Here is a 17,567-nt window from a genome sequence, read left to right as displayed (position 1 = left end):
TGTCACCAGGCAGCAACTCTACTCCTGCAAGGGGCAGCCTGGTGGTGCTTCAACCCGCCCAGTTTCAGCTGGCACCACAGCTCCCAGCTTCTCCCTGTGGCCCTTTGCTGCTGGAGCTGCTGCGGCTGGGCTTGCTTTCTTTGCCCTATCCACTCCCCTCCCCTCCCAGCTCCTGGTGAAGATGCGGTGGCCAGCTCCGGAGCTTCTCTGGTGGCCCCAAACACCCGACCGCTGACTCAACCAGCCTCACCTCACCACTGCTCACCACCACCTCTGGCTGCCTCTCCACCTGCCCTGCAATTTTTGATCCTTCTCCTGGCTGCTGGCTCTGTGGCCAGGGGCAGCCTCAGGTCCAGGACAGGCTGAAACTCTGAACTTGGTTGAAATCTCACCTCTGCCATATACTGATCAGGTGACCTTAGTCAAGCCACTGTTCTTGCCTGGATGTGGTAATCCAGTGGCTGAAGGAGAACAAACAAAACTGAATCCAGATAAGATAGAGGTGATACCGGCTGGAAGAGCTGCCACTTTAAGTGGGTTGATATACTGTATGTTGGAATATATGTGTGTTGCAAGGTCTGAGATTCAGTCATTATGGGGTTAATGTGTTTACCTACCATGCTATTGTTTAGATTGACCTGGAAAGGGAACCTGGCTCAAAGCCAATAATCTGCAAGCCCGGGAAACTTGAGAGTGTTTGTAAACTGTTATTGGTCAACAGGTCAGGTGACTTTCTTTCAGGGTCAAGAAGGAGGAAGAAGAAGATTCTCCATTCTGTTATCCCAGCTCTTTGTTGTAAACAGTAGGGAAAAATGTAGCTTCAGGCATTTTGGTTTTTTGTAGCAATCCTGTGACCCATTTCCTTTAGAAGTAAATGTTTTTTAAAAGCTAAACTCGTGTGCTGTCTCTCTATTGATTCAAGATCCATTGCACCTCTGAAGAAAAGCTATTTTTTTTACCTTTTTTTCCCCAACAAAGTGGTAGCAGAGCTTTATGGTTGGCGGTTTGTTCTGCGAAACAAGCAAACAATTTTGAATGGATCTCTAGAGAGAAACTAAGCTAGATAGGCACAAAGGCTCAGATTTTTTTAACCAAATCTTTTTGCTGCATTCAGTTGTAACTGGGAAAAGAAAAGACTCCTTTAAGATCTTGCTGTCTTAAAAGCTTCTTTAAAACCGGTCTGCACTGAGAGAAACTGCAGCTGAGAAGTATTTGAAGTTTTTTTTCCTTTTACCCTCTGAACGGAGCAAAGGAGCAGGAGCAAAGGAGCCAGCAGCCGGCAGCAGAGAACAAAGGAGATTGTTAACTCTATGTGTGCCTGAATCCTCACAGCTGAAAGATGAATTCATCAAACCAGGGTCTCGTGAGTAATCCCAAGCCCTTTGAAGTCAGCCCAAGAAATTTTAATATGCCTCATCTAAATAAGACCAGCTACATTTGGTGGCTAGCATTCTTAAAAACCCAACTTGAAATGCATAATGCTGAGGACATTCTAACTGCAGACATCCCAACTGATCCTCAGGCAAAGCTTGAATTTACCAGGAAAAATGCTCTAGCCAAAACATTAATTATGACCTCAGTAGCTCATTATGAAGTCCAGGACTTGCATACCTTTGATACTGCAAAAGAGATGCTTGAAGCTTTAAAGAAACGTTATGAAGGACAGACCTCAACCAAGGTCTTTTATCTTAAAACAGAATTGTTTGATTTTAAAATTAAAGAAGGGGATTCTATACCTGCTTAATTGCAAAGGTTTATGAGACTGTATAGAGAGCTGAAAGAACTCGGAGAAGCTCCAAGGGAAAAAGATGTTGTTGTTGACTTGCTGAAAAGTTTACCAAGTAGCTATGATAATTTAGCACTTCTCTTGAGACATAAAGAGAATTTAACACTGGAGCAATTGTTGACAAGTTTAAGAGAGGAATTGGATTCAAGAGAGGGAAGGAATTTACAGGTTGTGTCTGATGGAATGACTGTTTTAAATTTGGGAAATGGATATAGAGGCAGACAGACTAACTGCTTTTCTTGTGGAGGAAGGAACCACATGGCCAGAGATTGTGCATTAAACTGCGTGAATAATGGAACAGCCATTGCTAGCAGATCAAATGCACGTTGCCCTAGTGCAGAGACTCATGTTGAAAGAGCACCATCTCGTGGCAGAAGAAATTATAGCAAAGGAAATTTTAGATCCAGAAGCAGAGGGAATGTGTCTAGAGGCAGATTTCAGAGAAATGCCAGGAGTAATTGTTCACTAAGAGTTTTTGATGGTGAAGATATTCAGGATAAGAAATTATTTCTCATTGATTCAGGAAGCTGTTGGAATATTTGCAAATATCGTGAATTGTTTTCTGAACTTGATACTGATGATAAACCCAGACTGTTCCAAGCAAATAAACAACCACTCAATGTGCTAGGAACTGGAAAGGTGCCAATTAAGCTACGCACAACAAGAGGGGAAATAGTACATGTTACCCTTCAAGATGTGGCACTTGTTCCTGAAGCAGCAGAGAATTTAATCTCAACTAAGAAACTTGTGGAAAAGGACTGTGTGGTGGTTCTTCAGAAGAGAATGAGTAGTAGAAGCGTAATTGTTGAAAGGAAATCTGGATTTAAGTTTGCTGTTGAAGAGAGAAATGGACTGCATTATTTTGTGGATGTTAGTGAAAGACCAGAAATTGCTGATGCTGGTGAAGGACAGATTTATCAAACTAGCCAAGGTGCTTGTGACCATAGGAAATGCTTGTATTCATGGCATGTAAAAACAGGCCATAGAGGCATACAAAGTGTTGAAAAGTTGTTAAAGGACTGTGGAATTTTTGTTCCTGTTTGTGATAAAGCAAGAGAGAAATGTGAAACCTGTCTTAAAGCAAAGGGAACTAGCCCAAGCTACACAGGAAAGTCCACTACTCATAATGAGGAACTTCTAGAGACTGTATACTCTGATCTTGTTGGTCCACTAGCGCCATCTCTTGGCGGCAACATATATTTTGCAACTTTTACTGAAAGTGAAACGAGGTATAGCATTGTATATCTGATGAAGAGCAAAGATGAAACGCTTGAGAAATTTAAATGTTTTGTTGCCACAGTTAAGAATAAGTTTAGAAAAGCACCTCAAAGCCTACGTACTGATGGTGGTGGAGAATATTGCAATGCAGAATTTAAGAAGTTTTTGCAATTTGAAGGCATTGAACATAAAGTAACTATACCTCACTCTCCACAACAAAATGGATGTTCTGAGAGACTGAATAGGACTATACAGGAAATGTGCAGATCTATGCTTATACATTCTGGATTACCCAATGGATTATGGGCCGAAGCTGTGAACACAGCAGTTTATCTACACAACAGAGTACCTTCAAAGGTGACAGGCATTACTCCATTTGAAGCCTGGTTTGGCAAGAAGCCAGCTCTGAAGCACATCAAAGCATTTGGTTCCAAGGCCTATGCTTTTATACCAAAGGAAAGGAGAGGAAAGCTTGATCCTCAAGATGAAGTTGGACTAATTGTAGGGTATGCCACTGGTGGAAGAGGATACAGAATTTACAATCCTCAAGAGCACAAAGTCAAAGAACAGAACGTGGTGTATGTGGATGAGAGCTATTTATTACAAGCTTCTAATACAACTGAATCCACAGTGACAACTGATCCAAGTGATACAGAAACTGCTCCTGTAGAACTGGTCAATTGGTTACCTGCAGTGACACCCGGGAAACCGGCAAGTCCACCTTCTCAAGAGATTACCCAAACAGAAGGGGAAGCAGGGACTGGACCAGAGGAGACAGAAGCAGCAACCACTGTGAGACGATCAGAAAGAAGCAACAAAGGAAACCCACCAAAGAAGTATGCTTTATTCAATACAATGTGGATCAAGGTGTATCAATTCATAAAGTATGGGATACCTATAAGGCTGTTATTCGAGGAGTACTGATAGATCTAAATGCCAGAGATAAGAAGAATAAAGAATTGAAACTGAAGGAAATTCAAGAAAAGATAACGCAAAAAGAGCAACAATTAAAGAAAAGACCAGGTAAAAAGAAATTGCAACATGAGATTAAAATGTTACAGGAACAAATAAAAGTGATCGAAAACAAGGAGGTGGAATGGGAACTGAAAAGACTGAAACAAAAATCTTTTCAAGGAGCCAACAAACCTGGGAAATATCTAGCATGGCAAAAAAAAAGAGAGAGAAGAAAATAATAAGCAAAATTATAGAAGATGGAAAAGAGCTATTTGATCAAAATGCTATTGGGAGAGCATTTTATAAATATTATGCGAAATTATATCAGAAAAAACCTATTGACAAAAGGCTAATGGAGGAATTTTTTCATAAAATGAAATTGCCAGAGGTGCCTAAGAAATTGAAAGACAATTTGAATGCTAAAATTACAGTAACAGAAATTATGGAGGCAATACAAGCAACGAAAGTGGGAAAGGCGCTAGGACCAGATGGAATTATGGCTAAATTTTACAAAGTATTGGTGGATGAATTAGTACAATTGATACAAAAAGTAATGAACACAATATTAGAAGGACAGGAAATACCGGAAACATGGAATGAAGCCAACATCTCACTGATACCGAAAGAAGCACAGGATTTAACGAATGTTAAAAACTATAGACCAATATCTCTGACTAATAATGACTATAAGATTTTTGCAAAAATATTGGCTGAAAGACTTAAAACCTGGTTGGTGGAGTTTATAGCAGAGGAACAAGCAGCTTTTCTGGCGGATAGACAAATAAAAGATAATTTAAGAGTAGTACTGAATGCAATAGAGTACTATGATAAGAATCCAAGGAAAAAAGTCGGTTTTTTCTTTGTGGATGCAGAAAAAGCTTTTGACAATTTAAATTGGGACTTTATGTTTGCCATGATGGAAAAGATGCAAATGGACAAGATGTTTATTCAAGCAGTGAAGGCAATATATAAAGACCAATCTGCAGCTATAATCATAAACTGTGATATAACAAAAAAGTTGGAAATAAGAAAAGGAACAAGACAAGGATGTCCACTCTCCCCATTGTTATTTGTGATGGTATTGGAAATTCTATTGAGGCAGATACGTGAAGATGATATGATAAGAGGCTTGAAAATTAAAGGATTCTCATATAAAGTGAGAGCTTTTGCCGATGATATTATGGTGATAGTGGAAGATCCAATCCAAAATATGCCAAGATTGATGGAGAAAATAAAAGAATTTGGGGATTTAGCAGGATTTTACGTAAATAAGAGCAAATCAAAATTAATATGTAAAAATATGTCTAGGCAAGAACAACAAGATTTAATGGAGATAACGAACTGTGAGGTAGTCCATAAAATAAAATATCTAGGTATTGAGTTGACTGTGAAAAATATTGATCTTTTTAAAAACAACTATGACAAATTATGGCAGCAAATAGATATGGACATGTTGAAATGGAACAAAATGAATTTATCATGGTTGGGTCGCATTGCTGTAATTAAGATGAATGTACTTCCGAGGATAATGTTTTTAATGCAAACAATACCAATTGTGAAAGATAATAAGCAATTTGAAAAATGGCAAAGGAAGATTTTGAACTTTGTATGGGCAGGGAAGAAGCCCAAAGTTAAGATGAAGGTATTATATGATGCTAAGGAGAGAGGCGGACTACAATTACCGAATTTGCAATTGTATCACTAAGCTATATGTCTGGTTTGGTTGAAAGAGTGGATGTTATTGAAAAAGCACAAGCTATTGACGTTGGAAGGATATAACAAATTTTTTGGATGGCATGCGTATCTGTGGTATGAGAAGACAAGAGCTGATGCTATGTTTTTACATCATTTTGTGAGACGGAGTTTATTTGCGGTTTGATGAAGAGACTTCAATGTGGATTATACCTGCAGAAGTTTTAACCCCAAAGGTGGAATATGATGGAGAGGAGTGGAGGACATGTAAAGAAATTTTAAGAGTAGATTGTGATAAATATATACTTAAAACCAATGAAGAACTGCCATTTCAGTATGGTTGGTTTCAATATAGACAAATAAAAGACTTATATGATACAGATCATAGAAAGGTAGGATTTAGGACTAAAAACTCGGAACTAGAAGAATGTTTACTTCAAGAGGGGGAAAAGATGATATCTGAAGTAGATAAGATTCTGTTAAAATGGTTTACAGAAGATGAGATAGTTAAAGAACAGATGGTGAAGTGGGCAATAAATTGTAATAAAGATATACCGATGGAAGCTTGGGAAAGGTTGTGGAAAAATACTATAAAAATTTCAACATGTACCACTATAAGAAAAAATGTGTATAAAATGATGTATAGATGGTATTTAATGCCAAAAAAGTTAGCAAATGGTAATAGTCAAATGTCAGATAAGTGTTGGAAATGTAAGAAACATGAAGGTTCTTTTTATCATATGTGGTGGACTTGTGAAAAAGCTAAACAATTCTGGGGGGAAATTGTAGAGGTTATGTCAGATATTTTACAGAAAAATGTGATTAAGAACCCAGAATTGTTGTTATTAAGTATGAACCTAGAAGAATTTGATAGAATGGACAGAACAATGGTGTTTTATATGATAACTGCGGCTAGGATGTCTTATGCACAGTTGTGGAAGACTCAAGAGATACCATCAGTGGAAGATTAGATTTTGAAATTACTAATTATGGCAGAAATGGACACGCTAACAAAGAAGTTGAAAGAACAAGATACTGTGGAATATGTTATGAGTTGGAAGAAACTTAAGAATTATGTGGAAAAAAAGTGGGACATGAAAGGCAAAATGTGGTCTTTGGATAATTGTTAAGAGGGGAGAATAGATCTTTACTCTATATTAGTTAGAGGTGAAAATATGGATAGTGTATAAGTAAGAATGATATAGTATATTTTATATTATAGTCTTGAAAGTAATATTAGAGACTTATTTTAAACATGGTAGATACAGATATGTTATATATTATAATGTAGAAATTAATATTATAGGAGATAGTGATGTAATGTAGATGAAGGGAATGGAAAACTGTTGGAAGTCAACTGAAAAGGGGGGGAATGGGTGGGAGTGATATAATGTGATGGATATTGATATGGAATATTGTGATTTGTGTATACTGACCCATCCAATAAAAAAATTTTATGAAAAAAAGAAGTATGGATTCTGTGAAACTGTGCAACTTGTCCAAGAACCTAAGAACTGGAAAGATATATGCAAACTACCTGCAGATGAAAGAGACAAATGGATTGAAGCAATGGAAGAAGAACTACAATCCATAAATACAAAACAAGTATGGACTCTCACAAATTTACCTCCAGATAGAAAACCTGTTGGATGCAAATGGATGTTCAAAATCAAGCACAATGCTGATGGAACTGTTGAGAAATACAAAGCACGTTTAGTAGCTAAAGGATTCTCCCAGGAATATGGAACTATTTTGAGACTTTTGCACCAGTTATCAACCATGCAACGTTCAGGACACTACTCAGTGTTGCAGCATCAAGAAAAATGATAATAGAGCATCTGGATATAAAGACAGCCTTTCTCAACAGAGACTTATCTGAGGAAATCTATACGGAGCAACCTGAAGGATTCCAGATCAAGGGAATGGAAGATCATGTGTACAAGCTCAACAAAGGTCTATATGGCTTAAAGCAAGCAGCAAAAGCCTGGTATGACAAAATATCAGGGCTACTACAAAAGCAAGGATTCAAGCAAGGAAAAGCTGAACCATGTCTCTGTACACCAGAGTTAAAAATGGACAATGCCAGTACATTCTTATTTATGTTGATGACTTGATAATATCTTGCCAAGACAGACAAGACATCAAAGAAATAGTTGATGGACTGAACAAAGAGGTAGAAGTGAAGCAACTTGGAGATGCACAACATTACCTCGGAATACAGCTAGAAAGAATTGAAGAGGGAACTTTTCTCCTAAGTCAGAAAAGAAAAACATTGGACTTTATAGAATCTATTGGCATGAAAAACTGCAATGCGACATGTATACCACTTGAACCTGATTACTTGAGAGAAAGAGATGGACAACCACTTAGGAATATTGGTGAATACAGAGAAGCAATTGGAAAACTTCTGTACTTGAGCAAAACCACAAGACCTGATATAGCAGTAGCTGTTAGCATCTTATGCAGAAAAGTAAGTTCTCCTAATCATCATGACTGGAATGCGATAAAGAAACTAGCAAGATACCTGAAAGGAACAGCAGACCTAAAGCTGAGAATCTCGCCATCTGAGAAACCAAGACTGGTTGGATATATGTGTCAGGTCCAGTGTATATATAAACTGTACTGACTCCATTTTCTAATGCTTCTAGTGTTTAAGTGCTTTCCCCACAGGTGCACCAGTCTCCCCCCATAGTTCTGGGGACGCCAATTGAGGAGAAGAATCAAGTGACTACAAATCAACCAGCGGATATCTACTCTTTTATGGAGATGGACTGATAGACTGGACTAGTAGGAAACAAACCATTGTAGCACAATCTACAGCAGAAGCTGAATGTGCGTCATCAGCAAGTGCCTGCAGTGAACTAGAGTGGATCTTCAACCTGCTAAAGGACTTTGGAATAAACGAACCTATACCTGTAGTTACGTTTGAGGCCAATCAAGCGTGTATTACCATACGCCAAGGAGAAAGTACCAAAGCAAGAAGCAGATCTATTGGACTTAAATGTGAACTTGTGAAAGATATGTACCAGAAGGGACTAATAGAAATTGAACATTGTCGTACAGAAGAAATGGTGGCTGGTATCCTGACTAAACCACTGTCTAAAACTAAGTTTGAGTATCTTCGTGAAATGTTGAATATGTTTGATCCTAATGCTGAGACAAAAGTTGAATGATGTTTCTTAGATAGGAATGCATAATGGACTTCCATGCTAGACCTTGAGAAGGGGTGTTGGAATATATGTGTGTTGCAAGGTCTGAGATTCAGTCATTATGGGGTTAATGTGTCTACCTATCATGCTATTGTTTAGATTGACCTGGAAAGGGAACCTGGCTCAAAGCCAATAATCTGCAAGTCCGGGAAACTTGAGAGTGTTTGTAAACTGTTATTGGTCAACAGGTCAGGTGACTTTCTTTCAGGGTCAAGAAGAAGGAGGAGGGAGAAGATTTTCCATTCTGTTATCCCAGCTCTTTGTTGTAAACAGTAGGGGAAAATGTAGCTCCAGGCATTTTGGTTTTTTGTAGCAATCCTGTGACCCTTTTCCTTTAGAAGTCAATGTTTTTTAAAAGCTAAACTCGTGTGCTGTCTCTCTATTGATTCAAGATCCATTGCACCTCTGAAGAAAAGCTATTTTTTTAACCATTTTTCCCCAACACTGTACTGGTGTACTGATGTACTCTGTACTGTTAATGGAATGCAACTTTTTCTGACCCTGGAAGTCCTGTTGGCCCCTGGGTAAATGGCAGTTGCCTGGCTCAGCCTGGCAATCAGTGGGAAGGTTGGGGGGCTCACTCCGTGGGTTTAAGTATCTGCAGATGGGGCTCTGGAGACTATTAGATATACTGATAGAAGCAAAATGCCTATGGAATTATCTCAGTGTATTTGGAGTGGAAATGCTGGTTAACACTCATTTCCAGAAGCCCACATTCTCATTCCTTCATTTCCAGTTCCACTAAACATGGCAGATCTTTCAGCATGAGGAGTGTTGGTTGTTAAGCATGGGAAAAAATCTGACATTATGTCACAACCGTCTTCCTCAGCCGGGGGAAAGGAGTGCCAGTCTGTCATGGACTGTGAAGCTCCGATGTGTGGGTGGAGGGGCCATTTAGGGAGGGTATCTACAGAAATACGTTATGAATTCCAAACCTTCATGTAAAGAAGGAAAGTATCTAGCCCTTTTCAAAGTAAAGATATAAAGGGAAACATGCAAGCACTTTTTGGCCAAAGTATCTGAGAAGGAATAGGGGCAAGGCACTGATCACAATAATAATAATCATCAATGTGAGCCCTCAGCCGAGGTGCCCACAGAGCTTGGCCCCAGAGTGTGGCAGCAGCCCTGGAACCAGAGGCTGGAGCTAGAGCCCTAGCCCGGCACATCCAGAAGCCTGACCAGATCAGGCATTGATGATGATGATGATGATGATGATGATAAATGTGAACCCTCAGCCGAGGTGCCCACTGAGCTTGGCCCCGGGGCCTGGCAGCAGCCCTGGAACCAGAGGGGAAAGATCCCTATCCCACCCACCACACACAGAAAAAATCCCATGCACTCTCCCTGTCTCTCTCCCAAAAGGCTATCAACAGCTCTGTCCCACTCCACTGCCTGCTGAAACTGAAAGCCAGAACTGGGAGCACAGTGCCCTTTTATAACCAGAGGTCTCATAGAGAAAAGCAGAAGGTCTGTGGTTGGCAGTCAGAACTGCCTAACAGGGTTTTGCAGGGATGAGATTGGAGTTCCCATGGCTACAGAACACCCCCCTCCTCCCCCCCCCCGGTGTCTGCTCCCATGTTACTGTGGTCAGAATTTTGAAGTTTGGATCAGTCTGGACCCAAACCCCATGGCATAGAACCAGTCCTGGGCCGTTTCCACATGGCTTACCTGAACCCGGAATGCTGCGCAGCATGCCGAAACTAACGTGGAAGATCGCGTTTTCTCACGCGAGTTTTGCGCGATGTTGCACGACATCGCGCAAAACTCATGAGAGAAAACGTGATCTTCCGCATTTTTTTCGGCATGCTGCACAGTGTTCCGGGTTCGGGTGTGGGAACAGCCCTGGCCTAAAAAACAGCTTCCTAAGGCTTTCTCCTTCTTTCTGGATTTAAAAGCTTTACTTCATGTGTGAGAAAGCTGGCAGGAGTCTGCAGCACGCCCCCCCACACACACACAAACCAGAAGGGGGGGGGCATAAAAGAGCACTAAATTGAGTAAAGGTATTTGGCTTTAACAACAAGAGACAGTGAGGGGGTCCCCAGCCAAGACAAATGGCCAAAGACCCCTCTGGCCTCTACAAGTAAATTAGAACAGGACATTTCATTAGGCTTTAGAATGAATGCTTACCGCTAGTGACAATGCACATTCCTAAGCTATAGCTCACACATATATATTTTATGTACGCTATATATCATGTAGGAAGAAAATGTTCTGAAAACAATTCTATGTTAAAACAAGCGAAGATGTCAATCTCCATTTGGGAAAAGTAAAACAAAAGACCCTAGGTCCAGGACATCAGAGGCCCAGGGACACAGCCTACAAAGGTAACTGCCCCAGGAATGCCTGGGGCTGCTCCTTGGGAAGACACAAGCCTCTTGTGTCTGCCGACAAGTGGCCACCGTGCTCCCCCTTGGGGGCCCATAAGGACCTGCTTTGGTCCAAGGGTTTCCAATAGGTAAGCCAGGAAAGTTTCCTGTGGGATTGGGATTTTTGCTATAACATTTTTGTGTTTGCTTGTTTTTAGGTATAAGGATTTATATTATATAGGTTAAGGATTTTATTGATTAGGACTGCATATGGATTTTGCCATAGAACTATTAAGGCTTTATATTATTAAGGTTAAGTATTCTCTTTAGGTCTTTATAAGGGTTATAAGTTACAACAATACTAGTTGCATGCTTGTATGCCTGTGGTTTTTACCGGTCTTGCTAGCCACTTGCAGCATCCAAGGACAGACATGCCTAGTGGTGCCTTGTCTTGCCATTAATTGTAACATTCTTCCCTTTTCAAAAACAAACCTTGGTACTGTCAGGGGAAAGGACCCTTTTGTCCTTAGATGTGAGTTCGCCCCGTGTAACACAGTTTATGGTGCAGAGACAGTAAACCAAGGCACACCGAAGGAAAATACTTTTTATTCTAAGGAACTCAGAATTTGCAAGTGTCTACAAAATAACAAATCCTCACTAAAAGGCTAATTAGGGCTAACATAACTGAAACACTTAGATTAGGTAACTAATACTCCCACAGGTCGGCCTCACCAACGGACTCCACAGCGTGATAACAGGTCTTGCGACATTCCGATCAAAGCAGGGGTCCAGCAGTGTCAAAAGCAGAGAAAGCCGCACCCCTGCCCATGGCTAGAAACAGGCCCACCTTAAAGCGAATCCGGCCAATCAAGGCAAACCTCTACTAAACAATTGCTGCCCTGAGAAACTTGTGAGAGAAGATAAGGCATGACGACACACCAGTCGTGCCAAATTCATGCAGGTGCAGGCAATTAGCCTGCTAATGCCTCTCAAGCCTGTAGCACTACTTTTTAACAGGTCTTAAAGTCAACTCACGCCAATATATGCTTTCAGGCTCAAGTTCTTTTCCTGACAGGTATTAGTTAAGATCTTCTCTGTACAGAGGTGTTTGTCTACGTCACTAGATCAGACCAGCAATAGGGAAAATGAGTCTAGGTTAAGGATTGCACACACACACCCCACACAAGCCTTGGTAAGTGGCTCTCCAGAACAAACGGACCAAGGTGCTGCCAAAAGGGACCCCCACACAGAAAGAGAGAGGAGGGGTCCCACCCCCAAAATTCCACCAACAGTTACCAATTGTAACCAATTTGCAGCTCCACACTTGGAAGGAAGACCTGCCCATCAAGCTAAGTTAGGCTTTGATTGGGGTGTCCAGGGCAACAGAGGGAGTGCAGACAGAGTTCAAGTAGTCCCTCCCTCTGTTGCCGAGGCAATTGATTGAAGGCACCTGAGTGTCTGGCTTCCTGAACAGTGGATGAACGCAATGAACAAGGCTTGCAATGACCACCTGTTTGTCTGGAATGGCGCCTCATGAATGGCCCATTTGCGAACATACGAACGGCCTGTTCATGGTTTTTTTCCGTTCGTAATGCTGTTCATGCCCATGTCTACTCAGCATCTCTGGTTTAAAGTGTGCTGTGGGGAATGGGCCTTGGACAGCTTTCTCAGAACCATATTCAAATGGCCAGAGAGATCAGCACTATGTTTGGAAAAGCCTCTCAAGGGCATGGAATTTTTATTTTCTGGACAGGAGGCTAGAAGACCTTGCAGCCAGAGAAAGAATTCAACAACTGCAGCAACATTTGGGGGGGGGGGGGGAGAGCACCACACCTAGTTGCCACTTGACCTGGAACATACAAGGCAGGTAGTGTCACCAACCTCTAGGTAGTGCCTGGAGATCTCTTGGAATTACAACTGAAATTACAACTGAAGTTCTCCTGAAATTAAAAATGAATTAAAAGTGATCTCTAGACTCCCTTGGAGGAAACAGCAGTGTCAGAGGGTGGTCTCTGTGGTATGCCATAGAGTTTAGGAGAAATAGATGTCCTAGAGTGACAGCCACTGAGTTCCCTCCTATTTACAAATTCTGCCCCCCATTGGCACCACTCCCAAAGCTCCAGGAATTTCCCAACTTCAAGTTGAGAACCCAACCTGTTTACCAGAAAGATATTTTAAATTAACAATAAAAACATTTTTAATTAACACTGGAAAGTTGATTCTGGAATTTCCCAGGAAGTCTGGTGACTGTTTTTTTTTTAAATCTATTTTTAAAAAATGTGCACGTGCATTAATTTCTAACCAGCACCGTGTCCTCACAGAGTTGAAGAAATGCTAAACAGAGCTAGGGTTGCCAGATGGCCTCCCCCCCAAAATGGACAGGGGCCCCAACACTCACCCAAGTGTCCCTCTTTGTGTGTATGCTCCATACTCCAGACTGGCAACCAGGCAGTCCAATGCAAAAAACAGACTGTCTGGGAGGGAAACCAGACACTCGGCAACCCTAAACGGAGCACCAGCAATTCTAAGATTGACGTATTAAGCAACATATAAATTATCCAGTAGGATCATACTTACAGCAACAGACAGTGCATAGTTGCAAACGCTCTAGTGCCTATCCCTGTAGTTACGTGTTTCTTTGAGACCACCTCCTTTGCTATGGCAGGACATGGGGAGAGAGACAGCCCCATAGCTATGCCAGACCAAGGCCAGGAAGAGCTGCGTATGTGGCGGCCGATGCCTCGAACTGAGGCCGGCAACTGATAGGCAGCCGGTGAAGTGACTACAAGATGGTAGTAATATTCATGGTCCTCCTAGCTCGAGATAATAAACAAGCTGCAGCATTTTGCTCCGACTGCAAGCTAATTTAGAGGGGGGAGATCTACGTACTGTGCATTACGGCAGACAAGTCCCCATAGCATCGATCCAGGTGGCCAGATCAGCCGCGTCCAGGTAGGAAGCCATCTCCCAAGCTAGAGTGAGGTTATAGAAAGCATTTTTTTTTGCAGTTGCCTTAACTTGTTTTTCTAGCAGTAGCACTGGATCCAGTATAACCCCAGGGCTCTTAACTTAGTCTGTAAGGGTCAGACAAATTCCATTGAAAGAGGGAAGCATGATATTCTTCCTAACCAGCATCACTTCCATCTTGTCTGGGTACAGTTTCCATTTGTTCACCTTCAACCATTTGATCACAGATGTCAGGCAGCAACTCAACCTTTCTAATGCCTCCTATGGTGATTGGGATAGTGAGATATAGAGCTGGGAAGCGTTGCCAGATGGTCTGCCCCACCAAACTGGATCCTAGAGAGCAGGGGGGCCAGCACTTACCCTTGGGACATTCCTCTCCAGCGCATGCTCCTGGAATGGAGCAATGACATCACTTCCAGAAGTGATGCATCTGACGAAGAGAGCGGTGGCCCTCGAAAGCTTATGCTACACTACAGTTGGTTAGTCTTAAAGGCGCTACTGGACTCTTTCCTATTTTGCAACTCCAGACGAACACGGCTGACTCCTCTGGACCTGCTTCCAGAAGTGGCATCATTGTGCTTGGCTGCGCAGGCCCCAGCCCCCAAGTTCTCAAATACCGCCTCTCCAAGCTTTGGATAGGTCAGCATGGAGGCTCGGATGCCTCCAGAGCACAGACTGGGGACCTGGGGGCAATGCTCAGCTTTTGTAAAGACTCAGCTGGCTGGCTTGTCCCCTTCCTTCCGGTGGTGAAGATGTTAATGCAGGCCCACGGCCAAGGACAGAGGCACAGCGAAACACAATGGCAATGGCCTCTTTTTGCCCTCCCCCATAACTGACAGAACCAGAAAAGGTTAAGCAGAATTCGAGAAGCGAAGAAAAACTGCTCCCTCCTCGTATCCATGCTTACTACTCACCCATCAGCAGGAAACTGAGCACCCACTGGAGGACTGCAAGCAGCTGGATGCAGGCCTTGAAATCCTTTTTGGACAGCCAGGGCACATCAAGCAGAGTCCAAAGGGCAGCCTGGATGCTGGCATGACTCCCTGCAATGGAAATTCTGTTGGCACTGTTCTTGGGACCTGGCTCTCTGCTTGTCCCTGATCATGTCATGCTCACCTGCTGACTCGGTTTTCCCTATCACCGACGTGCCCAGGCAACTCCCTCCATAGCTGGGCTTATTCCCAGAAATGGGCTCGGTATTTAAACTCTGAGACACACCGGCGCACACACAATACATCCAGTGTGCCTCTTGAGAGACCAATGACAGACTGTATCATACCCAACAAAAACATCTGTGGCATTCTAATGATTAATAAATAAATTGTGGCATAAGGTCTCTTGAAGCAGAGAGAAAAATTTATTGCAACACCACACAGAAATAGAGCAAGTTAAAACCTGCCTGATAAAACGGATGGAAAATTTTGGAGAAACTATTCCAATGAACCTGTGGGACTAAGGATATAAAATTCACAGGCTGTCAGTTACTAAGAGAGAATTGGTATAAAATGTTTTTCAGATGGTATATTACCCCCAAAAGACATTGCGAGAATCACTAAGGGTTATAATGGACAGTGTTGGAAATGTCAATACACGGATGTAACCTTTTACCATATGTAGTAGACTTGTAAGAAAGCGCAAAAATACTGGAGAAAGATACATGAAGAGATGCAGAACATTTTTAAACTCAGATTTGAATCGAATCCAAAAAACATGTTATTAAACATCCTACCAATTAATGTCAGAAAAGAACAGGGAGACCTTTTTCATTACATGGTTACAGCAGCAAGAGGTCTATACGCAGCGAGATGGAAAGCAGATGTGTGCCCTGAAGTGTCAGAATAGACAGATAAAGTCTATGAATATGCATCAATGGCCAAATTAACTACTTATGTACATAACAGACCAATAGCTGAATTTTGGGAAAAAATTTAAGGATTTCTTTGACTATTTAGGTCAGATGAATTAAGATTAATTAAGATTAGTTAAAGTAACTCAGTATAAAGATAAGAGGATAAAACACAGGGAAATGACTAATCAAAAGTTTATATTAAAGTTTGTATAAGTAATCAAGGAGAGGGAAGGAGAGGTATTATACAATTAATTTCTCCTATTAAAAATGTCTTTGTATTTTTCTATCACTTTAATCCAATTTCAAATGTAGTGCTCGTTTAAGTTGTAAACCGACCCTAAATCTACTCTTTGTGTAAATTAGTATAAATCTCAAATTAATCTCAATGCACTGTTTGTATAAGTTTTTTATGCACTTTCTATTGTTATATCTCATCTTGTCTTTTAAAATAAAATTTCTATAAGGCAAAAAAAAAAAACACCCTGCCCAATGGAAATGACCGAAGGGCCTCGTGGGTATATCTTAGCATGTATCATGTTAGCGGGTGTGCAGGTGGTATGGCCAATGCCCCTAAGCCTTGCAACAGTGCCATTTGGGTAGGTACAGGCAGGGCTTTTTTCCAGCGGGAACCCGGTGGAACGGAGTTCCGGAACCTCTTGAAAACGGTCACATGGCTGGTGGCCCCACCCCCTGATGTCCAGACAGAAGGGAGTTTAGATTACCCTCCGAGCTGCTGAGCGGCACGGAGGGCAATCTAAACTCCCCTCTGTCTGGAGATCAGGGGGCGGGGCCACCAGCCATGTGACCTTTTTCTCCGAGGGCAACCCACTGAGTTCCGCCACCTCTTTTCCCAGAAAAAAAGCCCTGGGTACTGGAATACAGTTGGCACGGGCTTTGTGGTGTTTCCATGGGATGGCCTCTTGTTGCTGGCAGTAGGGAGGACTGCCTGTAAGTAATTCTAGGCTTGTTCCCAAGACTTCCAGGCGAGGTTGTAGATACCTGATAATGTACTGGAGGGATTTTAGTTGTGATCTATAGGTGACTAACAGTGGGGTTCTGTAGTTTTTCCTGCTGAATCTGCAATTCCCGGTTACCATTGTCAATCTCTCCATTTTTACCAGTGGCTTTGGAAATGCTTGATTTAAATCCTGTAAGTGTTTCTTCCTGCCCCAAAGACTGGTGCAGATGTGGCCATTTCTCCACTCTAACCACTACACCATACTGGCTATAAAGTGGTCTTATATTTTATTTATTTATTTATTTACTTATTTATTTATATAGCACTGAAACAGGTTTCTTGAGATGGCCTGTATTCAACTGGCACTTATCAGACAGCTGTTAACAATCAAATGAAACCAGACTGAATATTTTGAATTATTATCATAGTTTTTCTACCAAAGTAGAACTGAGCTTCAGAATTTGTTAGAGAGACATGTTTGTAATTCATCCTCAACACAATCTTTTTCAGATTTAGGGATATCTGAAACAGAGACTTCCACCCAACAATAGGGTGTATTTTCTTTCCACAGGAGCTCTGTCTATGCCATACAATTATGGAACTAGCAGTTCTGGGTGATGTCATCGCA

The 17,567-nt window shown here is 41.6% G+C and overlaps 1 protein-coding gene across 3 annotated transcripts in view; it reads right to left on the bottom strand.

The window, feature by feature from the left end:
* LOC129341379 (diacylglycerol O-acyltransferase 2-like) overlaps positions 1-17,567 on the bottom strand; it is a 77,499-nt gene that overhangs the window by 54,829 nt on the left and 5,103 nt on the right. Inside the window, exons 2-3 of one of the 3 annotated variants that reach the window (XM_054996540.1) lie at positions 15,047-15,175; positions 14,055-14,137 (exon numbers count right to left, since the gene is read on the bottom strand). The exons of 1 other annotated variant lie outside the window; for it this stretch is intronic. In XM_054996540.1, coding sequence (XP_054852515.1) covers positions 14,055-14,061 — 7 coding nt within the window. In that variant the 5' untranslated portion in view covers positions 14,062-14,137; positions 15,047-15,175. The remainder of the gene's footprint in view (positions 1-14,054; positions 14,138-15,046; positions 15,176-17,567) is intronic. One more of the 3 variants, XM_054996538.1, reaches the window with a different exon arrangement.

The sequence above is a fragment of the Eublepharis macularius genome, chromosome 13 (genome assembly GCF_028583425.1).
Source record: "Eublepharis macularius isolate TG4126 chromosome 13, MPM_Emac_v1.0, whole genome shotgun sequence".
NCBI lineage: Eukaryota > Metazoa > Chordata > Lepidosauria > Squamata > Eublepharidae > Eublepharis > Eublepharis macularius.
The sequence above is the reverse complement of the archived record's forward strand: the minus strand, read 5'-3'. Positions and strand labels throughout refer to the sequence as shown.